The 22,699-nt window shown below is 48.7% G+C and overlaps 1 protein-coding gene across 1 annotated transcript in view; it reads right to left on the bottom strand.

Annotated features, from left to right (window-relative positions):
• Positions 1-22,699, bottom strand: part of SLC6A4 (solute carrier family 6 member 4) — a 39,868-nt gene that overhangs the window by 12,350 nt on the left and 4,819 nt on the right. The window contains exons 2-9 of the mRNA XM_075994284.1: positions 15,406-15,857; positions 13,064-13,198; positions 12,020-12,239; positions 4,539-4,677; positions 3,826-3,960; positions 3,352-3,455; positions 1,500-1,627; positions 334-446 (exon numbers count right to left, since the gene is read on the bottom strand). Of these exons, the coding sequence (XP_075850399.1) occupies positions 334-446; positions 1,500-1,627; positions 3,352-3,455; positions 3,826-3,960; positions 4,539-4,677; positions 12,020-12,239; positions 13,064-13,198; positions 15,406-15,751 (1,320 nt within the window). The 5' untranslated portion in view covers positions 15,752-15,857. The remainder of the gene's footprint in view (positions 1-333; positions 447-1,499; positions 1,628-3,351; positions 3,456-3,825; positions 3,961-4,538; positions 4,678-12,019; positions 12,240-13,063; positions 13,199-15,405; positions 15,858-22,699) is intronic.

The raw sequence follows: 22,699 nt of genomic DNA, 5'->3' as shown, positions 1-22,699 counted from the left end.
GCTAGGCAGGGCAGAGACACAAGGACCTCATCCTGGCCTTTAGGTGCCATCATCTGGCCAAGGGGCAGTGCACAATAATGACAGTTCACATATGCTGAGTCCTTGGCTGGTGCCAGCACGTTACCCACATTGTCCCATTAGTGACTCTACAGTACTAGAGGGTGGTAAGTGCCATCACTGAGGAGTGAACCAGGGACTTGGGAAGCACCAGAGATGGCCAGGATGGGAGGGAAGGAGTATAGCTGCCGCTGCCACCGCCTCCTCCTCCTCCTCCTCCTCCTCACCTTTCCTCTTCATCCTCCCAGAGCCCATCTTCCCTCCCCATTCACTCACCGTGCTGTCCAAGCCCAGTGTGATTAACATTAGGAAGAAGATGATGGCAAAGAACGTGGATGCTGGCATGTTGGCTATAGCTTCCGCGTATGTGATGAAGAGGAGGCTGGGCCCTGGGACAGACAGGGAGAAAAGAGGAGGTGGTTGCTGAGACCTGTCCTACAAAGATATCACAGAGGAAAACTCAGGCACAACAACAATTCCAATCCTTATTGCAGGGCCTCACACGTGAATCAGGCCTTGACACACACCCACGGCTTCCTCACACTGCACACCATCACCCCTGGCCACCTGACATCCTGGTGGGCAGACAGTGTCCGTCTTGAAAAGTGTGTGCCCCCAATTAATGTGGGAGATGGAAACGGACCAGAGACTCCTAAGACTGCTAAAACCGCACACAAGTATAAGAGTTTCTACTATGTAACAATTCAGTGGCTTTTTCAGGACCAGGATCGATATTTCCAAAGTCCCACGGCATTTAGTCCCTCTGATTTCTTTAGCTTCAGACCAGCAGGAAATATTAAACTGATTTCAGTAGAGTCACAGAGACCTTAGAATAAAGACTTCCTGCTATTTTAAAGTCCCTCTTGATAGTATGAGGGACACATTTTCAACCTCTCATGGGCTAGCTAGGGGTACCCTCATTTGGGGTACGGGCTTGGTCAAAGCACCGCATCAGGCCAGCGACAGTATGTTAGCAAGAAAGCCCTGGCACCCATCCTCTAGATCCAATCATCTCCTTTCCAACCTCTGTTGATCTTTTCTTATTCCATGAAAGCCTCACAGTGGAGCAGCCACATTGGCTACTTTTTATTTTTCTGCAAGGAGCAGTTCTAAGAATAGTTATTTGCTTACTAGACTTGTAGCCATCCCAAAACCATGACAGGTCCCAAACCCGCTGGTTTTACTGCTAATCATCCCAGTCATATTTTGAAGCCTGTAGGTTTTTGAAGCCTGCACTCCTGGGCACCAAGGGAGCTGCCCCATCCCCAGCGTGGCCTGAACGCATGCAAAGGGTTGAGATCTCCAAGGCATTAAGTTTCTCTCAAATCTTTGAAAAATGTAAGGCAGCGTTTGGGAATAATTTAAAAGTTATATATTTCTAAAGGTTCAAAGCCAAGCCATTCAGTAGGAGCAGGAGACCTAAACAGAACCTAAGGTCTTACCTGCATCTTTGGCCACCTCAGACACATCTTCGTTCCTCATCTCAGCCATGTACCCTAGCACCGTGAAGATGACAAATCCCGAAACGAAGCTGGTCATGCAGTTCACCGCACTGGTCACCAGGGCATCTCTGGAGTGAGAAACCCAAGGGGTCTGAGACAGTTCCAAGGTTGGAGTCTAAGGAGCATCTGTCTGTGTGCCTGCCCTGCTGGAGACAGGCCAGCTGTGCCAAGGGCTGAACAGGCCGGACTGTCCGGTGTCCCTTCCCCTTCTCCCAGAGCCCACCTCCCAGGTTGGAAGCACAAACTGCTGTGATTACCACACAGGGTGTGGGGAGAATGGCGAGAATAGCGGGTTGAGTTTTATTATTTATTTAATTAATTAATTATTTATTTTTTTGAGACAGGGTCTTGCTCTGGAACCCAGGCTGGAGTGCAGTGGTGCCATCATGGCTCACTGTAGCCTTGAACTCCTGGGCTTAAGCGATCCTCCCACCTCAGCCTCCCAAGTAGCTGGGACTACACGTGCACACCACCACACCCAACTAATTTTTCTATTTTTTTTTTTTTTTGGTAGAGACAAGGTCTCACTATGTTGCCCAGGCTGATCTTGAACTTCTGGCTTCAGGCCATCTTCCTGCCTCAGCCCCCCAAAGTGCTGGGATTACAGGCATAAGCCATTGTGCTAAGCCTAAGGGGTATTTTAAAAGGCAGACCTATTATGAAATAGCACAACACAGACCTCTCCATTTCAAATAGGCCTAGTTCAGAAGCAGGGCCCAGGTTAGAATGGGGGCTAGGATAAGGCCTTGGCTCCACATTTGTGAAGTCCTCATTATTTAGACTTTGACATTATTTTTAAATAAAGTCAAAAGACTGCCACAGAGATACTCTGACACTTTTTAAAATATTTCATCATACAACTTTAGGCTGGTGTCCCATTTAAAGGGGTACAAGTGAATCACGCCCCCACTTTTTAAAAAATAAATTCTATAATTATCTTATGAATAGCATAAATAGATTGCTGGATACTGCCGTCTGTGATAGAACATTAAAAGCCTAAAAATGATGAGTGATATTTAAATCATAATTAGTACAACACTCCAGTTTTGTTAAAACTTCTGGAGTTTTTGTAAGAAAAAATTGTGGCATTTTGTGTTAATCAAAATAATTCAATCAGTTTACTTTTTTTTATATACATACATAAAATAAATGGTCACACTACAATTTTTGTTGTTAAACATATTAACTAATTAAACCTAACTATTTAATTGTATGTTATAATTTTTATAAATCTGCTTTGGAATTTCTTTTTTTTTGAGACAGAGTCTTGCTCTGTTGTCCAGGCTAGAGTACAGTGGCATCATCGTAGCTAACTGCAACCTCAAATTCATGGGCTCACATGATCCTCCTGCCTCAGCTTCGTGAGTAACTGGGCCTACAGGTATGTGCCAGCATGCTTGGCTAATTTTTCTATTTTTTGTAGAGATGAGGTCTCAACTCTTGCTCAGTTTGGTCTCGAACTCCTGATCTCAAGCAATCCTCCCACCTCAGCCTCCTGAGTGCAGATTACAGGTGTGAGCCACTGCACCCAGCCTTAGAATTTCTTAATTATTACTTTTTCTATACACAGGGACTCTCAAAAACTCTGAGTAGCCCAAGTGAAGTTACAGCCTGGGTGGGTGCTCTGGCCATGGGTGAATTGGTCAGGGACCTGCGGTTCCTGCAACGGGTAGTGTCATCATAGCCACAGCCTGGTCAAGTTTGATGCCGTCAGTTCAATCACCTTCCTCTAGACTAGCTAACTTTTGCTTACCCCACTTTCAAGCTTTGCTTGAGGGCCCCAGATACTCACTGGTAACAGTTGTTGTGGAATTTGTTGTAGCTAGCAAAAGCCAGCAGGACCCCAAAGCCCGGACCAAGAGAGAAGAAGATCTGAGCAGCAGCATCCACCCATACCTGGAACACAGCAGGGATAGGGTTTAGGGAGGGGAGGGAGTGAGACCCAAGGTCACACTGGGCACCTGTGGGGCCAGCACCTCTCATGCCTCCATGTGGCTTTGCACAGAGGTGGGAGACCAGCTTGAAAGGCACCTTCCAGGAATGGCCACATATCAAGTGCAAACAAATGTAATTTCTCTGACTATCGTTTAGGTATAAACCCATCCAGCGGCCTCAACTGTGCTTTTTGTGCTTGTAGTTCCGGTTTTAAACATCATTGCAGACTTGCACACTGAAAGCAAATTTCAGTTGTCCCTACCATCCTACACAGAGGAGGACTAGCTTCATTTAGTAAAATGACAGGTGCGTACCATTTCCCCCATCTTACCCCAGTCTCCAGAAGTTTCTGCCAGTTGGGTTTCAAGTAGAAAAGAACACCCCTCCAGGCTCCGGGTAGGGTGGCCCCCCTCACCAGCAGGACCGAAAGGATGATGTAAGGGAAGGTGGCTGTCACCCACACCACCTGTAAGGAAGGAGAGCAGAAACACAGGTTATTACCATGCTGTTCCAGAAGGGGCAGGGGAGGGAAATGGGTGGATATCACTGTCTTTTATTCTTTAAGGCCTTGAGAAAGGTGATCCACCTTTTTTCTGTCATTTTAGGAGACAAGGTAGTGTGGCAGAAAGATCACAGCCTTCAGAATCAGACGGGTAAGGATCTGGTTCAGCTCGGCCAATACAAACCTCAAAGCCTGCTCTGCATTTGTAGAATGGGCAAATATCTAGCAAGAAACAACAGAGAGTTGGCCTGTGTATATAAAGCACTGAACATGGTCCATGATGGGTTTCCAGTAAATTATTGCCACTATTACTAATTGTGATACTATCACTGGGTTAAAGAAATTAAAAAAAAAAAATCATATAATGATTCTTGAGATTGGCTCATTTCTAGCATTTTCTAACAGATTTAGAAAATAGAGGGATTGAGCATCATGGAATGTGTCTGGCATTGAAGAAAACAATGACTGTCCCCTGACCAGTAGCTGTCCAGGCTCTGTGGGCACCTTGGCAGGCCTGGATCAGCGGCCAGAGTCCTCCTCACCTTGCCAGATGTTTTGACACCTTTCCAGATGCTGAAGTAGATAACAGTGAAGATCAGCATGATGCAGAGGGCAAGCTGCCAGCTGATGCCACCCAGGTCCTGGAGTCCCTTGGACCGGTGGATCTGCAGGACGTGGCGCCTAGGGTACGGGAGAAAGAAAGGCCCATGAGAGGGTCTGGACAGTGATCTAGGCACACAATCTGGGATACCTCTAGAAGGGAGACTGGGGGAAAATGGACACAGCCCTGCAAGGACCAAGTGGCCACTGAGCCCCAGGAAAAGCTGGGATTGGCCCTGCCCATCCTGAAGGAGTAGGTTGCACGTTCAGTCTGCTGCCCCTGGCAGGAGTGCTCAGCCCAAAGACAGAATTCCTGGTTTCCCCTTTGCTGGCTGAGGCCTGAACCCCTTTGACCAATATGACTGGCTTTTGGGTACATGAGGATGTATATGTGTGGGTAGTGGGCCCTCCTCCCCTACCCCAAAGGAGCTCTCTCTTTGGGCTGTCATTGCCTGAAGTTCTAGCATTAAAAAATACTACCTTCAACAAGCATCTTCTTCCAAAAGGTAGATTCCACTTAAGAAGTCAACACATTAAACCAGAAATTATTTGAACAGTTTTGAACTGTTGAAGTTGTAGGATGCTTTGCTTCTATGATAGCTGGTTGAGACGAGGACCCAGGAAGAAGGGTGGTTTTGATGCAGAGAAATAGTTTTGGAATGTGGATGCAGGGATCCGCTTGGGCATGCCAGGGCAATCCGGCTTGGCACATCAGAAAGGAGGTGGGGAGGTGCGCAAGGGCCAGATTATGGAGCCCTTGAGGTAGAGCTTCTGGCCCTGCTACTCTGTTGCTCATATTTGCTCCCCTAGCCCTGATAGCTTCATCTCTCAGAAATCTGCCAGGAGAGGGGTGAAGAGCTCTTGGCTCCTGCCTTCTTCCTACAAAGCCAAACCCCAGGGGTATGGCCTGCTGCTAACAGACCGATGTTAACAGACCCTCCACATCCCAAAGACTTGCCCGGAAAATAGCCTAAGACGAAAATAGCACCCAGCCCTCCAGCTATAGTTCTGAGAAGAATGCATTCCATGACATGCTTGCTCCAGGGCATGCTACCTGCAATTGTTCCCAACCCTCTGCCAGGTTGGGGTTGAGTGATCCATCACAAACAGCTTCCGGTGCCATTGGGATGCTGATTGGGGCTGATTGGCCCACACCCAAGCCTCATCATCCCCCCACTCTATTTTTCTGTTTCTACTTCCTTGTTTCTGTATATAAAACCTACTAAAAATCCAAGTAAAGTAGACCTTAACAACCCTTTGCTTGGTCTCGTTCCTTTCTCTCGCCCATCTCTTTCAGGCACGGTCCCCCTTGCCCCCGCGAGTAACAGAAGGTCCCACGGCCGGGACAAGTGGCGCCCAACGTGGGGCCGGAGGTACGGACCTTTGTCGGGTGACGCCTCAGAGTGCTCTTTGGCTGAAGGAAACCCTACAGAGACCCTCGTTCTGCCACTCACAGAGTCGACGGTCTGGTGAGTAAATTTTTACATTGTCACCCCATCGAGATGGGCCATTCATTGTCTAAAGAGGCCGTTTTTATCAAGGATCTCAAGGCCTCACTCAGAGAGAGAGGAATTAGAGTTAAGAAAAAAGACTTAGTAAAGTTTTTTGTGTTCATTGATCGTGCTTGTCCTTGGTTTATTATTGGTGGACCTGAGATTCACCCACACAAATGGCAAAAAGTAGGTAGAGATTTAAACGATTTACTTCTAAATCAGGGCCCAGATGCCGTCCCTGTATCTGTTTTCTCGTACTGGGGACTAATCAGAGATATTGTTGAAGGGGCAGATTCAGACCCCAATAAAAAGCAGCTGCTCTCAGTAGCAGAATTCTGCCTCCGACCCGGTCCGCTTCGAGAACGTCTTTAAAGACGGCCGAAGGGCCAGCTTCTCCTAATAATTTCAAGAGACCAACATGTCCTTCCCCTTGCCCCTCAGTTTGTATTAATATGCCCCCTCAGGACCCCTCAGCTGAGCTCCAGATATCTAGAGACGAGCCCCCGATTAGTAGGCCAGACACCAAGACCCTCTATCCTCCCTTGCCCGAGGGTACAGCCCCTCATGCATTCAATTACCCGGTACTCAAAAAACAACCCCTCCGAGAGTCCCTCGACACCGCAGAGAAAGCAACCCTCGAGGAGGAAGCAGCCCGATACCACAATCCCGAATGGCCGCCTCTTGCCGCGGCACCCCATAGACCTCCTCCTAACGCGCCTCAGCTTTGCGCGCCTTCATTAATGCCTCCCCTTACAATGCCCTTGCTTTTGCGTGCCAAAGAAGACTTAAGTCAAAGGGTTACACAATTAAAGGATGTCTTACAACTTCAAAAAGAGTTTGCCCAGCTTTCCAAAGACTTGTCCTCCCTCCAAGATACGCTTAAAGATTCGGTCTTCATTAGCCACCCACATCATGAGACTGCCCAGTCATATGCCACCTTAAATAAAATATCCTTAAAGTCCTCCCATGAAGCCCTAGCATTCCCGGTAGTTACCCGGTCTAATAGGCGAAGAGACCTTACCGCCCCTTCTTCGAGCCAGTCCCCACCCCAAGATTCAGATAATGAGAATACAGAAGAGAGAGAAAGGGAAAGTGATAGTGATGACCCCCCGGAGGAGGCAGTCCCGGGGCCCACTGCAGAGCCTACTGAGTTCCGCAGACTAAAACTTAAGACTTTAAAAGAATTAAATTCTACTGTTAAGACGTATGGGCCCAATGCACCCTTTACCTACTCCCTCCTAGAGGCAGCCTCAGGGGGCGGCTACCTGCTCCCCGGAGAATGGATCAAGCTAGTACAGGCGGTCCTTTCTCGCGGACAGTTCCTCTCATAGAAGGCCGACTTTCTCGACCGCTGTCAGACTACAGCTGCTAATAATTTTAAAAACCCCAATTCTGCCTCTTGGACCCTTGAAAAACTTAGCGGACAAGGGAAGTTTGCCACTGAACAGCGCCAAAGGGGACTCCCGATTGGGCTTTTGTCTCAGACTGCCGTAGCCGCTTTCGGTGCCTGGCGAACACTTCCCTCTACGGGATCTGTTCTCACTCCCCTGACAAAAATCACCCAGGGAGCTCAAGAGGGCTTTAGTGAATTTGTAGGTAGGCTTTTAGAATCTGCTGAGAGGACCCTCGGACAGGAGGATGGCGATAATAAACTCATTAAACAATTGGCCTATGAAAATGCCAACAGCACCTGTAGGGCCATCCTCAGGGGCAAACTCAAAAATAAAGACCTTAATGACATGATTAGGATGTGTAATGATGCTGACCCCTTCGCCCATAAGGTGTCGCAGGCCGTGCAGCTTGCGGTTGGGGCCACCATCCAAGGCACTGCGGCACAGAGAGGCTGTTTTAAGTGCAGTCAGCCAGGGCACTTTGTGAGACAGTGTCCCTTAGCCACCTCCTCTGCTGCCCCTAACCTCAGTGGACCACCAGGCAGGCCAACTCGGCCCCCCTCCCTCTGTCCTCGCTGCAAGAAAGGATACCATTGGGCTAATGAGTGCCGTTCTAAGACCGATGCCCTTGGAAATCCCTTGCCCCCCCTTTCGGGAAACGGCCTGAGGGGCCAGCCCCGGGCCCCTCGTCCTATTCAATTCCAGTCGGCCTCGGGGGACAGCCGACAAGAGGATCCCCAGCCCCTAGACTCCTCCGAGCAACCACAGGGAGCGCAGGAGTGGACTTGTGTGCCTCCTCCGACACAATATTAAGACCTGAGGATGGTGTTCAAATTTTGCCTACTGGCTCCTTTGGACCCCCCCCAATATGTTCTTTTTTATTTTGGGCCGAGCCTCCTCTACTCTTGAAGGGCTCATAGTCCACCCCTCCATAGTAGATAGTGACTTTACCGGGGAGATTAACATCTTAGCCAGCGCGCTTACCGGCCCTGTGTGTGTCTCTAAGGGACAGCGCTTAGCTCAGGTGTTGCCCTTGCCCCTTAATACATCCTTTCCAGCCATCGCCCCTAACCGAGGTGCTTCCTGCCCTGGCTCTTCTGATCTTTATTGGGTCCAAGCTATCACCAAAGAACGGCCCACCCTGCGACTAAAATTAGATGGTAAACTTTTTGAGGGCCTTCTTGATTCTGGCGCCGATTCCACAGTTATTACCCAGGACGCCTGGCCCAATTCATGGCCACTGCAGCCTTCCCTTACGCACTTGCAAGGTATAGGAAAAATACTCTCCAGAGCTCAAAAATTTTAAGATGGGAAGACCCTGAGGGAAACAGAGGTACCACTCAACCCTTCGTAGTCCCGAGCCTACCTGTTAACTTATGGGGGCGTGATATCCTTGCACAAATGAATGTCATTATGTGCAGCCCCAATGAGGTTATAACCAGCCAAATGCTTAAACAGGGATTCCTCCCAGGACAGGGTTTAGGCAAAGAGGGTCAGGGGCTAAGAGCACCCTTAACCACCCTCCCTAAGTCAGACAGATCAGGACTAGGGTTCAAAGAACATTTTTTATAAGGGCCATTGATCCCCCTGCACTTCAGGCAGATAAAATCACTTGGAAAAGTGACTCACCTGTCTGGATCGATCAGTGGACCCTCCCATCTAACAAGCTAGCCGCAGCTACAGCGTTGGTGCAGGAACAATTAGCTGCCGGACACATAGAGCCCTCTACTTCACCATGGAACACCCTCATTTTTGTTATTCAAAAAGGACTGGCAAGTGGCAGCTGCTACAAGACTTGCGGGCTGTTAATCAAACAATGGTTCCCATGGGGGCACTCCAGCCTGGTTTGCCTTCGCCCGTAACCATCCCCAAAGGCTACTATAAGATAGTCATTGACCTGAAAGACTGCTTTTTCTCCATACCCTTGCACCCAGATGACTGTAAGCGCTTCGCCTTCAGTCTTCCAGTAGTAAATTGTATAGGACCCTCCCCGCGTTTCCAGTGGCGAGTATTGCCTCAAGGCATGGCCAACAGCCCTACCCTTTGCCAAAAATATGTAGCTCAGACAATTGATTCTTTTAGAATTCAACATCCTCAGATATATATAATTCATTATATGGATGACATTCTTTTTGCCGGAGCCGACGAGGCAGCTTTGCTTCAAGTTACCATGCAGGTTGTCTCGGCCTTACTGGCTCGAGGCCTCCGCTTGTCCCCTGAAAAAATTCAGGTCTGTCCCCCTCCTCTGCAGAACTAATTCTCACCTTAGTCAACGCCTCTGTCAGGACCATCCGAGAGGCCAATAATTCAGAATATCAGGAGTGTTGGGTATGCTACTCCCCCCGGCCTCCCTTCTATGAAGGCGTCGCTACTTTTGGTGAGCCATTATTTACTAATGACACCAGCAGACTCAGATGGGGTCTAGAGACCCATGATGGCCTGACGCTCAGCCAAGTCACAGGCCTAGGTCTTTGCCTTCTTAGCCCAAGAATGCTCCCTCCCACACCCTTAGAAAAAATATGTAATCAGTCAATTACTGTCAACTCCACTTTTCAGTACATTCAGGCATCTAACACCTCTTATTTTGCTTGTTCTTCCGGCCTTACCCCGTATGTAGTCTCTGCAACGTTTCTTGAGCATAGAGAGTATTGTGTATTAGTCATGCTCTTTCCCAGACTCACTGTACATCCTGCTAATGAGTTACTTCAGTTTTGGGAGCAAGCCACCACAATGCCCCGAGAAAAGAGAGAGCCCATCACGGCCATAACACTCGCAGTTGTTCTAGGCCTTGGTGCCACAGGAGCTGGAACAGGCATAGCCTCTCTAGTCACCTCCAACCAGCAGTACCTGCAGCTCTCTGCTGCCATCGATAATAATCTCCGAGAGCTACAGCAGAGCCTAAAATATCTCAAAGAATCCCTCTCGGCCAGGCGCGGCGGCTCACGCCTGTAATCCTAGCTCTCTGGGAGGCCGAGGCGGGCGGATTGCTCAAGGTCAGGAGTTCAAAACCAGCCTGAGCAAGAGCGAGACCCCGTCTCTACTATAAACAGAAACAAATTAATTGGCCAACTGATATATATATAAAAAATTAGCCGGGCATGGTGGCGCATGCCTGTAGTCCCAGCTACTCGGGAGGCTGAGGCAGAAGGATCGCTCGAGCCCAGGAGTTTGAGGTTGTTGTGAGCTAGGCTGAGGCCACGGCACTCACTCTAGCCTGGACAACAAACCGAGACTCTGTCTCAAAAAAAAAAAAAAAAAAAAAGAATCCCTCGCTTCGCTTTCTGAGATAGTGTTGCAAAATAGAAGAGGCCTAGACTTAGTGTTCCTCCAAGAGGGAGGCTTGTGCGCAACACTCAAAGAAGAATGTTGCTTTTACGCAGACAAAACAGGTCTGGTAAAAGATAGCATTGAGAGAGTTAGACAGAGCCTAGAAGACAGAAAAAAACGGAGAGAACAAAGTGAGGCATGGTATCAAAATTGGTTTTCCACATCCCCCTGGCTATCCACATTGCTTCCCAGTGTCTTGGGGCCATTTGTAGGTTTTTTGTTGCTTCTCACTTTTGGGCCTTGGGCATTCAAAAAACTAACCAACTTTGTCAAGTTGCAGGTAGACGCAGCCACACAAAAATCGGTCTCTGTGTTTTACCAACGGCTAGAACAAAGAGGCTCCAGAGAAGACCTCCATGAAGAGTCTCCCAACATACCCACTGAACGTCTAAATTTCTCAGACCTTGCCGCAGACATGGAACACAGTTGGTTCCAAAAGCTGTGGAGACGCCCATGACGGGATTATCGCGATGCCGCGTACCAGGTGCACACCCCACCAGCAGTGAGGTAACTCCATGACGGGAATATTGTAGGTCCATGCCCGGGGGCACACTTCATAATCAGAAGTGCCGGAGCTGGATGCCACCTACATAGCCTAAGACAGAGGCCTCACCGTCATTTCGATCGCCCGATCTTATATTTGGGGTGCTGGTCGCGGAAGCCCATCGCGTAGCCTAAGACAGGCTCTCCACCAACCTGTATAAATCTCCCTCATATTAATAAAGATAGGGGGAGATGTTGGAGACTAAGACCCTCCACATCCCAACGACTTGTCCTGTACACACGGGGCGGCCCGGAAAATAGCCTAAGACGAAAATAGCACCCAGCCCTCCAGCTATAGTTCTGAGAAGAATGCATTCCATGACATGCTTGCTCCAGGGCATGCTACCTGCAATTGTTCCCGACCCTCTGCCAGGTTGGGGTTGAGTGATCCATCACAAACAGCTTCCGGTGCCATTGGGATGCTGATTGGGGCTGATTGGCCCACACCCAAGCCTCATCATCCCCCCACTCTATTTTTCTGTTTCTACTTCCTTGTTTCTGTATATAAAACCTACTAAAAATCCAAGTAAAGTAGACCTTGACAACCTTTTGCTTGGTCTCATTCCTTTCTCTCGCCCATCTCTTTCAGGCACGGTCCCCCTCGCCCCCGCAAGTAACAGAAGGTCCCGCGGGCCGGGACAGACCACCCCCTCACTTACATGTACTTACGTGTAAAACTCTTCAGCAGGGGATGTGGAATGGAGCGTCCAGGTGATGTTGCCCTCAGAGAAGTAGTTGGTGCAGTTGCCAGTGTTCCAGGAGTTCTTGCAGCTGGTCCAGGGCAGCTGGTCCGTGAAGGAGGAGATGAGGTAGTACAGTGCCCAGGCCATGATGGTGTTGTAGTACGAGGCAATGTAAAAGGCAATGATGCAAATGGCGTAACCAATCCCTGGGCAATGGGTGAGACAGGGGAGAGAGGCCAAGTTTACAGGGTAGCCCAACAATGAAAGGCTGAAACAGGGTGTTGGAGAGTCCTGCAGCCCAGAGGAAAGGGAAGGGTGGGTGCTACCATCCATGTCATTCCCCAAGGAGTCTGGAAGACGTCGGAAAAAGCAGTAATGCAGCAATTTACTCATATGGATTTGTAAGGTTACATGTTTTAGAAAATATTTATGCGTGCTGTTAATGCTTTAAAATTGTCAAATTTAGTTTACTTTTATTTTATTTTATTATTATTTTTTTGAGACAGAGTCTCTCTTTGTTGCCTGGGCTAGAGTGAGTGCCATGGCGTCAGCCTAGCTCGCAGCAACCTCAAACTCCTGGGCTCAAGCAATCCTACTGCCTCAACCTCCCAAGTAGCTGGGACTACAGGCTTGTGCCACCATGCCCGGCTAATTTTTTTCTATATATATTAGTTGGCCAATTAATTTCTATTTATAGTAGAAACGGGGTCTCGCTCTTGCTTAGGCTGGTTTCGAACTCCTGACCTCGAGCAATGCACCCTGCTTCGGCCTCCCAGAGTACTAGGATTACAGGCGTGAGCCAGTGCGCCCGGCCTTAAATTTAGTTTACTTTTAATTGCCCTTTATTCTGTTTTCCTTGAACAATTTCACAGTATTTAAGTAGTCAAAAACTTAATTACCCAAGTTATCTTCCAGGGATACCTAAGGCCTAACTGATTTCCAAAAGAAGGTCCCCAGCTCCCACCCATTCATGGAAATCACCACTTCCTTGGAGGCCCCATTCTCCCATCCACCCAAAACCTTGAGTTACCTTTGAAAATCGGGCAGATTTTCCTCCATATCGAAATGCATCCGTTGCGATGGTACTGCCCCAGCGCGAGCTCCATGTAAAAGAGCGGGATCCCCCCAAAAATGGCCATGATGGTGTAGGGGAGGAGGAACGCCCCTGAGGCAGATGAAAGACAATTTCACTCCCTGCCCACAGCTATCCCAGCTGATCTGTCATGCTCAGAATCACATAACCATCTGATGTGCAAGCATCACAAAGCCACCCTGTGCTGAGTGACCTCACACCGTGCTCCCCTAGTTTTAGTCTTTGCCAGAAGAAGTAGTAGACAGAGCTCCACAGCCAAAACGAGGTTTCGGAGAGGAGGCCAATAGATTAAATGTAAAGAAAGCTAGGTTTGGGAGTGAAAAGAACAGGCACTAGGCCCACCTCTACTTCTGACTGCCTAGAGAACCCTGGACAATTCCCCTCTCTGAACCCCAAAGTCCTCCCTGGAACATGACACGGTTGAGGAGAGCTGAGGTTCCCAAACCCAGCCATGCATCATAAGCACTCGGTGAGCTTAAAAACTGACACCTAGATTCCTGGGTCTACCCCAGACCTTCTCATGCAGAATCTCCACATATGGGTGCAACACAAAATGTTTTCAATCTCCCTAGGTGACTCTGACACAACTAGTATTTGGGACCCTTGGGACAGATCAGGAATGACAATCTGTAACAATAGCTGCAACCATCTTGGAGTCACTGAATTGCTATCTTTGTTCATTGGTATGACTCCAGACACTTGATTATTGACATTCGACTCTGTTTCCATAATCCCATTGAGCCAGAATGATCCCTCACAAGCTACCTTTGCAGAGGTGGAAGAAAAGGGGAGTTTTTCATGGAACAAGAAAGCACAGAGCTGCTGCATAACTGGGCATGCTGGTGTCTCCTGGATCTTGTGGCCGAGGCTGAGTTTGGAAATGCCAATTTGGGGAATGCTCACCTGCAGCCTAAGTTTTAGCCCAAAGAGTGGGTCAGCTGTGATTTTCCCTGATGACTTTCCCTCCCATAAAATGCTTTGGACCTAGAAATCTGAAATCAGTACAGCTCAGAAAGGTCTATATAACTTATAATCACACTGGATAAACCTACTTGAGAATAAAAACCATGTTGTGCTTTCATGGTAGGTTTTGTCCAAAGGGTTTTTGCTTGACGGCTTTACACTTTGGAATGAGCGTAGGGAAAACATCACTGGTGACCCTGCCCCTTATATAGCACTCAGGCTAAAGGTTAGTCCTCTGCGCCTGGAGATAAGGTGATTATGACTTCTGCTCCTCCCAGGCAGGAAGCTGTGGGCTTCCTGGGTGCCCTGGGAACTGTCTTTGCAGCCACAAGGACAGAAGTCCTTAAGAGCAGCAAATCCAGGCAAGTTTGTGTCCAGCCACAGAAGTGAGGGTGAGGGTGACAGAAATGAATTATCCTGAAACTTCCTTTTAGCTGCCCTCCCAAATTGGTTGCAAGAACTCCCATCAAAATAAATACTGACTAATTTGACACCCTGTCCTTGTCCTTTTCCTATTCTGATAACAAGTCCAGTGTCGACTTGGAGGCCCCACACCTACTCCCCACACCTACTCCTCACACCTCTCCCCTGCTTCGTTCTCCCTCAGGTTCCCGTATTCATGCAACAGTCAGCTACTATTTTTGATAATCTACAAGTTAACTACTCTAGAGGCTTTAGGGGTATAAGAAGGAACAAGATAAGGTCTCTAGCCTAAAATATCTAACATTCTCGTAGGAGATACAAGGCATACCTATGCCTAGTTTGGGCTTGGCATTAACGTCATGCTATGGCTGGGTCCGGCTTTGGAATATGCCCAGACTGGCAACTTAAGACTCTACACTTAAGTTGATGCCTTTCTCTGACCTCACACAGGTCCAAAGGCCCAGAAGGGTCTGGGACTCTGGAGCCACCCTCCCCTCCCTCCAATTTTTCTTTATGCAGATCTAACCCTCTGGACTCTTCCAAGGGGAACCTGCCGGCAGGAGTGAAGGAACTCGGCACAGTGCTGCCGGCCATTCCCTCCCTTCTGGCTGGCAGAGGACGACAGAGCTCGGATAACGCGGGACGGGCAGGAGGCCCTTCGACAAATGAAGCACGAATGATGCTCAACATCTGCAAGGTCAGATTTTGCTGACTTAAGCTTTTGGCTTCCTGGAAATTTGTCTTCTAGACTACCTTGAACGTCTAAACCATCTTGTTCCCGGACTCCTATCAGTTAAGACAGAAAGCACATGCTCTACCTTCTGGCCTCTCAAGAGGATCTACAACCACCCCGGCCCTGGGTCAGCGCGTCCGCTCATGGCCGTGATACTGACCCCCGCCGTTCTGGTAGCAAATGTAGGGAAAGCGCCAGACGTTGCCCAGGTCCACAGCGTAGCCAATGACGGAGAGGAGGAAATCCACTTTCTTTCCCCAGGTCTCCCGCTCCCCTTGGTGGACCTCAGCCACTAGGGTGGTGGTGGTGGCAGCCGGGATAGTGTGCCGCGTGTCATCCTCCGCACCAGGGCTCGGAACTGCTGAGTACCCATTGGATATTTGGCCCGACTCTGCTTTATCTCCTGGGGCAGGGACGCCCTTCTGTAGAACTCCGTTTTCCTGACAGTCTTCTCCATCCTTGCAGGCCGAGACCTCCTTTGGAGAATTTAAGGGCATGGTTTCCATCCTGGTTAGCGAATGGCACCAATGCCCATCTGACAAGGACCGGAAATGAGTTCTTGGTGCTTGGGTTTGTGGATCACCTCACAGGTTTGTATCAGGGTGGAGGGCTCTGTTGGAAAGGCATACCGAGAGAGGAGAATGAAATCAGGTATGTACTTGCCTGTGGTATGAACTCCTCATACATCTTAAACTACGCTAGTTAATGGGATTACAAACGCATATGTCAAATGCGAGACATCCTATCTGCTATATGAGAGTCAATAAAAGAAAACTAAGTTTTCGTCCTATGCAGGGTGTCAAATCACAAGTAATCTGAAAAGGAAACAACAAAATAAACAAAAATAGACAGCAGATCAACAAGGTTTTACACAGGCTCTGTTTAGGAACTGAGCACTTGCTTCACTTTGAGGGACCAGATCTCACCCTGTAGTTTGGCAGTAGCTCAGAAGAACGTAAGAAGAGGCTCACCCCAAAGCTTCACAGAGGCCTCACTCTGTCCTGATGCTACGCTGGGAAAACAACAACAAATAAAGCAGGAGTTTCTGCCTGTAAGTAAGTAGCTAGGGTTAGTCCTTCCCATCATGTAAGCTGAACACCTAAAGTTATATTTTATATAAACTGTACATATGATCTTAAAAGGAAAAGAGCAAAAGGAGAGAGGTGAAAAAAGCCACCCTTGGTGAGGCACTCCTGGCTCCTTAGCTGCGGACTTTATCACTGTTCCCTTAACCCAGGTCTGGGAAGCTTTGGGCAGATTCTAACTGCCTCCAGGTGTCTGCTCTGTCTGCACCTGGCCTTTCTGCGTTCCCATTATGCCTCCGCAAGCCCTACTGGGCCTTACATGGCACTGCCGCTCACCGTTCGTTCTGCTTGCCACCCCCCAGCACCTCTGGGGCTAAGCCACTTGTTATCTGGCAACAGTGGGCAGGCAGGGTCACCTTGCATTCATCCAGGAGAGCCAGGGAGAAGAGACTGCAGGTTACCGATGCTGGTGTGACATGTGTCTCTGTCCCCACGCACCTCTGCCGGGAGGGCTGCGAGGGGGCTGCTGCACCTTCATCTCCCTGCCGTGGGCCGGGGTACAGGGAAGTCCACTTGGCTCTTGTCTGGATTGACGTCTGAGACATCAAACATGAGGTAGAAATCTGAGCCCTTTTGGACTTTAAACTTATGTCCTGTTATAAAGTTATAGGGAGCCAAGACCTTCCAGCTTGCTTTGTTTCTTCGGGGCCTGGGCTTTTCAAACTCTTGAAACCGTTTGGGAGTTGAAATATGTTTTTGATTAGCTAAGATCACATTAGACCTTTCTAGGAAAAGGTGGCCAAGGATGGACTGTTCACACCTGCAGAGTTCTGAGGCTAACCCTCCAAAACCTGCAATAGGAGGGATTCTAGGAGCTGGTAGCTGTTAATGATAAAAGTGGGAATGTATGTCTCCCTCCCATCTGGCGTTTTCAGTGACTACAACTTAACTGTCTACCTATGTGAAGACAAAAACATAGTGAAAAATTAGAACACAAAGTAGTAGCTTCACACTGATGACTATGGATATAAAGATTGGCAAGGATTAGACATGAACACCAGGGGATATAAGTAATTAGAGTTTTCTGTTCACTGTATTCTCTTTTTCTTTAAAGTGGAAAATAAAAATTTTAAAGGAATTGATTATTTCCAAAAATAGCTACAGCAACAAGAGATAAATCAGCTCTGTGTAGCCAGGGTGTGTACATGTAAGGGGTCGATGTCCTGGGCTCTACCCTCTCCATGCCCCTCCCCGCCCCAGGCTCAAGGACGCAAACAGCACTCAGAAGAATATGAATTTCTGAATCTCTACCAAGTGATCTTGATAAAACCTCATTCTACTCACCTTATATGCTACTGTCAGCCTCTCCCTGCCCTCCTCCCCCGCTTCCTTGGCACCTTAGCTAGACGGAATAGACTTTTTAAATAACCACACATCCCCTCACGCACCAGAAGTAAGCATGTCTCAGGCCAAAGGATTTTATTTTCGACAGAGATGATGAGATGGCCTCCAACCTTCCCTCTGGCTTTTATCAATGACATTTTCCACATTAAACAAGGAGGAACTCGAAGACCAAATGGCAGGATCCAGAGCTTTCCTGACTGTGGCCACAGGGCATGGCACAGACAGAACCGAACTGCTCCTTCCTCCCCTGCCACGCTTTCTGTGGGAGCTTCTTCCCATCTTCAGTGCCGCCACTGTCCTCTCATTTAAATCGAAACTCAAACTGCATCCACACCCCTTTCCCCACCTGTCCCCCAGCCTGGAGGGTCCATAGGAGGGAAACGAGGTCTATCTCAGAAGCAGCAGCCGGGCAGTGACTTGTTACCCGCCTGCCTCAGGAGCCGAATGACTTGCTCTGCCTTTCATTTACTTTCTCATTCGGGGTATCCTGCAGAGAGGATGGAAACAGTGTGTGGGTCAGATTTTGGGGGAGCAACGTGTGTTCTCTGGGGTCCTCAGGGATCCAGCCCCCATGGCATCTGATCTTGATTTCCTGGCAAGCATGATGAGCAGCCGCTGAAAGAATGATACACTATTCTCTATTTTTGTTCCGAGCCTTCGCAAAAGTCTTGTCTCCTGAGATAGCTCTAGTACTTTTTAATTTTTAAATTTTTTATCAACAGGTGGAAATGGCCCAAGTGTGAGAAAACTTGCAGCATCTGTCAGGAGACTCATGACTTCAGGTTGCCTCTCCCCAGAGGCTGGTCTCTCTCCATCCCACTCTGCTTTCTGGGGTTCTCCTATTGCACCCCCTCCCCTGAGTGTAGAACCCAGGTTCTACACAGAAACAGAAAGTGACAGCCATGTGAGGCCACCAAACAGGCAGGGGACACCCATCTCCTCTTCTTCAACTCACTCCTCTGCCTCTCCCAGAGAGAGGAAAACTCTCCTCATGGCTAAGCGGAGCGGGCGTGTGCCTGGGCCCCGTCCTGCCCCCAGCTGCAGCGGGTGGAGCACGGACTCCTTTCTCCATTTTCTGACTCTGCAGAGCACTGACCGGCTTTTTCTACCGAGACCAGCAGACAACATGGTTGAGAGCAAGCTGGCCCAGGAATACAGAAGTTTGAGTTGTTCAGGTTAGTTTCTGAGAGTGCACTCTTGAATGCTTTCTTTTTAAAAAAAAAAAAAAAAAAAGATTTCTTTATCCTGCTGGGTAGAAAGATTGCAAACGAGGCTAATATTGCAGCTGTGACCTCCTCCAGGTGGCCCCTGAGTTTCTTCCTGGGCAGAAAAAGCCCCAGAAGCCTTCCTTTGCACCTTGACGCGTGCTGTTGTCCCACGTGGAGCAGGTGACAGGTTATCCCGTGTAACTCGGCTGTGCTGTGGAGCAACCTGGTGGGTGTGGGCCTTGTCCCCCACGTCTCCACACACCAGGGGCATCACAGTGGTGCACTTGACCCGCTGATGGTCACGGTTGACTTTCTGTTCACACTCCTGCCTCTCAGCCCTGGAAGTGTGCTAATTCACCCCTTTGCCCCCCCCCCCGTAAAAAAAAAAATAATAAAAATTTTAAAAAAGGACTGTTTCTATTTAGACTTCTGATCAAATCTTCATTCCTCTTTCCACAAACTCTCTCTCTCTCTCTCTGTAGCCAGGGAAACCAGCACCTGAACAAGCATGGAATTATAATGATTTGTCAGAGAGCCTCTTAGCCCTCTGGAAACGCTCATGACTCTACTTGACTGTTTGATGCCATTAGCACAGTCTAAGCAGAAATACTACAGAAATGTTGTACTTTCACTTACAGAAATCTTGTACTTTGACTTCATGTGTCAAGATCAAAGTGAGTTTACTTTTCAGGAAACTCCATTTCCATTTTCAAAAACAAAACCAAACCCACGTGAATGAATTATGGGTTTAACACTGAGATAAGATGAATTATAGGTCATATACCCAGGTGGCAACTTGCGGTCCCTGCTCAGAGAGAGGGGCTGAAGTTCCCAAGGCACCCACCGCGGACGACAGGAATCACCAAGCTCTGGTGCCTCCCCAGGCAATAAGCAAGAGACGCACCAGTTCAGCAAAGATAAACTGCCTACTGTGCGCTAGGGCTATCCTCCCCCAGGCAGGAAAAGTTCTGGACAGAGACTCTTTTCTTTTCTCATGGCAATTGGCCCAAACGGCCCTGCGGATTTCATCCTGTCTAATTCCTCTCCAAAAATTTAAGTGGACTGTCCTACAAGGAATGCTTTGGATAAAGAGATGGCTGTGATAGCAGAGTTCATTTCCACCCCTCACGTCCAAAAAAACAAGCAGACGAGACAGGCACAATCCTGCCTTTGTGGAGTTCACAGGCCAAGGCCAAAGATCTGAAAAGGAAGACCGGACCGCTAGGGGAAAACAGCACCATGCTGAAGGAGGGAGGCCGGTGCCACCTCTGAGTGCGGCTGCACAGGCGGGGATTCCCGCCCACTTGCTGTGGCATGTTTAGACGCCTCACGTTTGCAGCGCCAAAGTTGCCCTCAGGTTTTAAAAGCCTTCCTTTTGCCGCTCCTGCACAGGACCTCGGATTTTAGTTGATTCTTCCCCACAGGCTCCACGATGTAAAGTATTGGTTCGAACTTGTATCTGCTGAAGGGGGGTGCTGAGTTCTCCGCCCTGGCTCCCTTTTCAAACGAGGTAAAGAGATTTCATGATAGAAATGAAGGAGGTGGGGGAAAATCTGCTTGTTTTTTGGACGTGAGGGGTGGAAATGGACTCTGCTATCACAGCCATCTCTTTATCCAAAGCATTCCTTGTAGGAGAGTCAGTTAGTTTGAATTTTTGGAGAGGAATTAAACAGGATGAAATCCGCAGGGCCGTGTGGGCCAGTCACCGTGAGAACAGAAGAGTCTCTGTCCAGAATGTTCCCTGCCCCTAGGGGTGTCTCTCCACACAGAGTGTGACGTCTGGAGGATTAGCCGTTTGTGATGGGGTCGAGAGCACTCCAAGGCTTCCCCCAAAGCACAACAGATTATTTATTTTGACTTTAATAGAAAGAAATGGATTGGCATATTCAGGCACGAGCAGCCCTCCCTGCGGTGAACAGAGACGGCCAAACCTGCCGAACCTCCCTCCTGAGTCATCATGCAACAGCTCCTGGGTCCCCAACCCGCCGCTCTGCTTTCTGTCTCACAGATCTGCACTGGGACCCCAGATCCGCCACTTCCTGGCTGTGTGGCTTTGGGTAGCTCACTTAACCTCTCTCAGTCTCCATTTCCTCCTGTGTAAAAGCAGACCATTAACATTCCTACTTCCTAAAGGCTGTTGTGGGGGTTGAAGTATGGCAAAGGCTTACCTCAGTGTCCAGCACGTGGAAAGCACCAATGAATGACAGGGAACTGATGTCCACTATCACCACCACACATACGGGACCCATTCTGCTTTTCTACTTCACACCCCGGCTGCTAGGGAAACTGAGGCCCCCAAGATTTGTGGACCACACCATGGGCCTCACCGGGTCATGTTTATTCCTCTCAATCAGTGGCTTGGACTCACCTGGGAAACTTGTAAACAACAGACTCCTGGGCTGCTCTCCCAGCGATGCTAACTGAAGAGACCTGTGTGGGTGCCCAGGGAGCTGCATTTTTAACCAGCACCCCGGGCTACTCAGGGGCATGCAGGCCACCGACCACGGCATGGGCACCCCCAACCTTCCCCTTCCCGTCCTCTAATTATGCTGCACCCTCCGAGGTCTGCCTTTAGTTTCTACCCGCCTCATCCAGGAAGCTTCCTCTTATCGCTCCAGCCCAAGATGATCTCTCTTACTCCATATAATTACTCATGTGTCACTCGTCACTGACGAGCATGCGCTATGATCCCTTTGTGTACACTTGCTTCGTGTGCCCCGGGAAGCTGGGGCCGTGGTTATGCTGAGGCACTGGGTCAAACGGGATCAGGGTCCCATTCTAAGGGGCTTTGCCCCTCCTCACCTCACCCACCAGGAAGATCTGCTGTGCATCCCGGGGCAGACGAGAAGGGCTGCCCCAACAGGAATGTGAATGGACTATGGACGGGAAAAGACTGACACATCTAGAGTTAAAGAGCCGGTTTTCACTTTCAGACTTTGAGACAAGTACCGGCAGGCACACCCATCAACGACCTGTGTTCCAAATGTTCACTTGTGGGTCGGTTGTTTGGAACCTGGAATATATTTCCCACCCCACAGAAATAAATGTTATAAACTAAAACATCTAAAATGAAAGCTGGAGAACACAGCATTGTTAAGAACTACTAAATGGGGTTGGGGACAGTTGACGGTAAGATTGATCAGAAGTTACTTATTTTAACCTTCTTTCTGATTCTTGAGGAAAACTAAATTTGAGAAGAGAAGAACAAGGAAGTAGGGAGACTCTTGTATAGAATCCATGGAGGTGTCTTTTTAGGCACTTTTAAGGTCTTGTTACGCTTAATTTCACAACTTATAACTTTTTACAGAAAGTGAAACTGTTTTCACTCTTGCTGTATATTTAAATGTGGACAAGGATGGAAAAGAGACGTAAGAAAACTCAAAACAGGTGATAGGTTAGATTAAGCACGATTAGGAGCATCACAGCTTGTAAACACTCCTTTGTTGTTGAGATAAATGCAATTTATGCGATAAATAGGAATCAAGCTAAAACACATGGGAGCATTTTCCAAGACAGCTTTTCTTCTCCTTAACACAGGCTTATTACCGAGACTACTTTTGTGTGAGACACACATGACTAGACCCACAGAGGGACCTGAGAGCGGGAGAAGAGGTGAGAAACTCCAGCCCCAGGGAGAGGGTGCTGTGAAATGAGGGTGGGTTTACCTGTGGCAGCTGAGCCAGGGAGAAGGCAGCGTGGAGGAAAAGGGGATTTGAAGAGGAATTAAACGATAAAACGTGAGTGGTGAAGGAGAGGAGGGGGGAAGTAGACTCATTTTTCTCGGAGGGGCAGGAAGGGGAGAAGGAAGAGGGGGAGA

This window comes from Microcebus murinus, chromosome 18, assembly GCF_040939455.1.
Source record: "Microcebus murinus isolate Inina chromosome 18, M.murinus_Inina_mat1.0, whole genome shotgun sequence".
Taxonomy (NCBI): Eukaryota; Metazoa; Chordata; class Mammalia; order Primates; family Cheirogaleidae; genus Microcebus; species Microcebus murinus.
The sequence above is the reverse complement of the archived record's forward strand: the minus strand, read 5'-3'. Positions and strand labels throughout refer to the sequence as shown.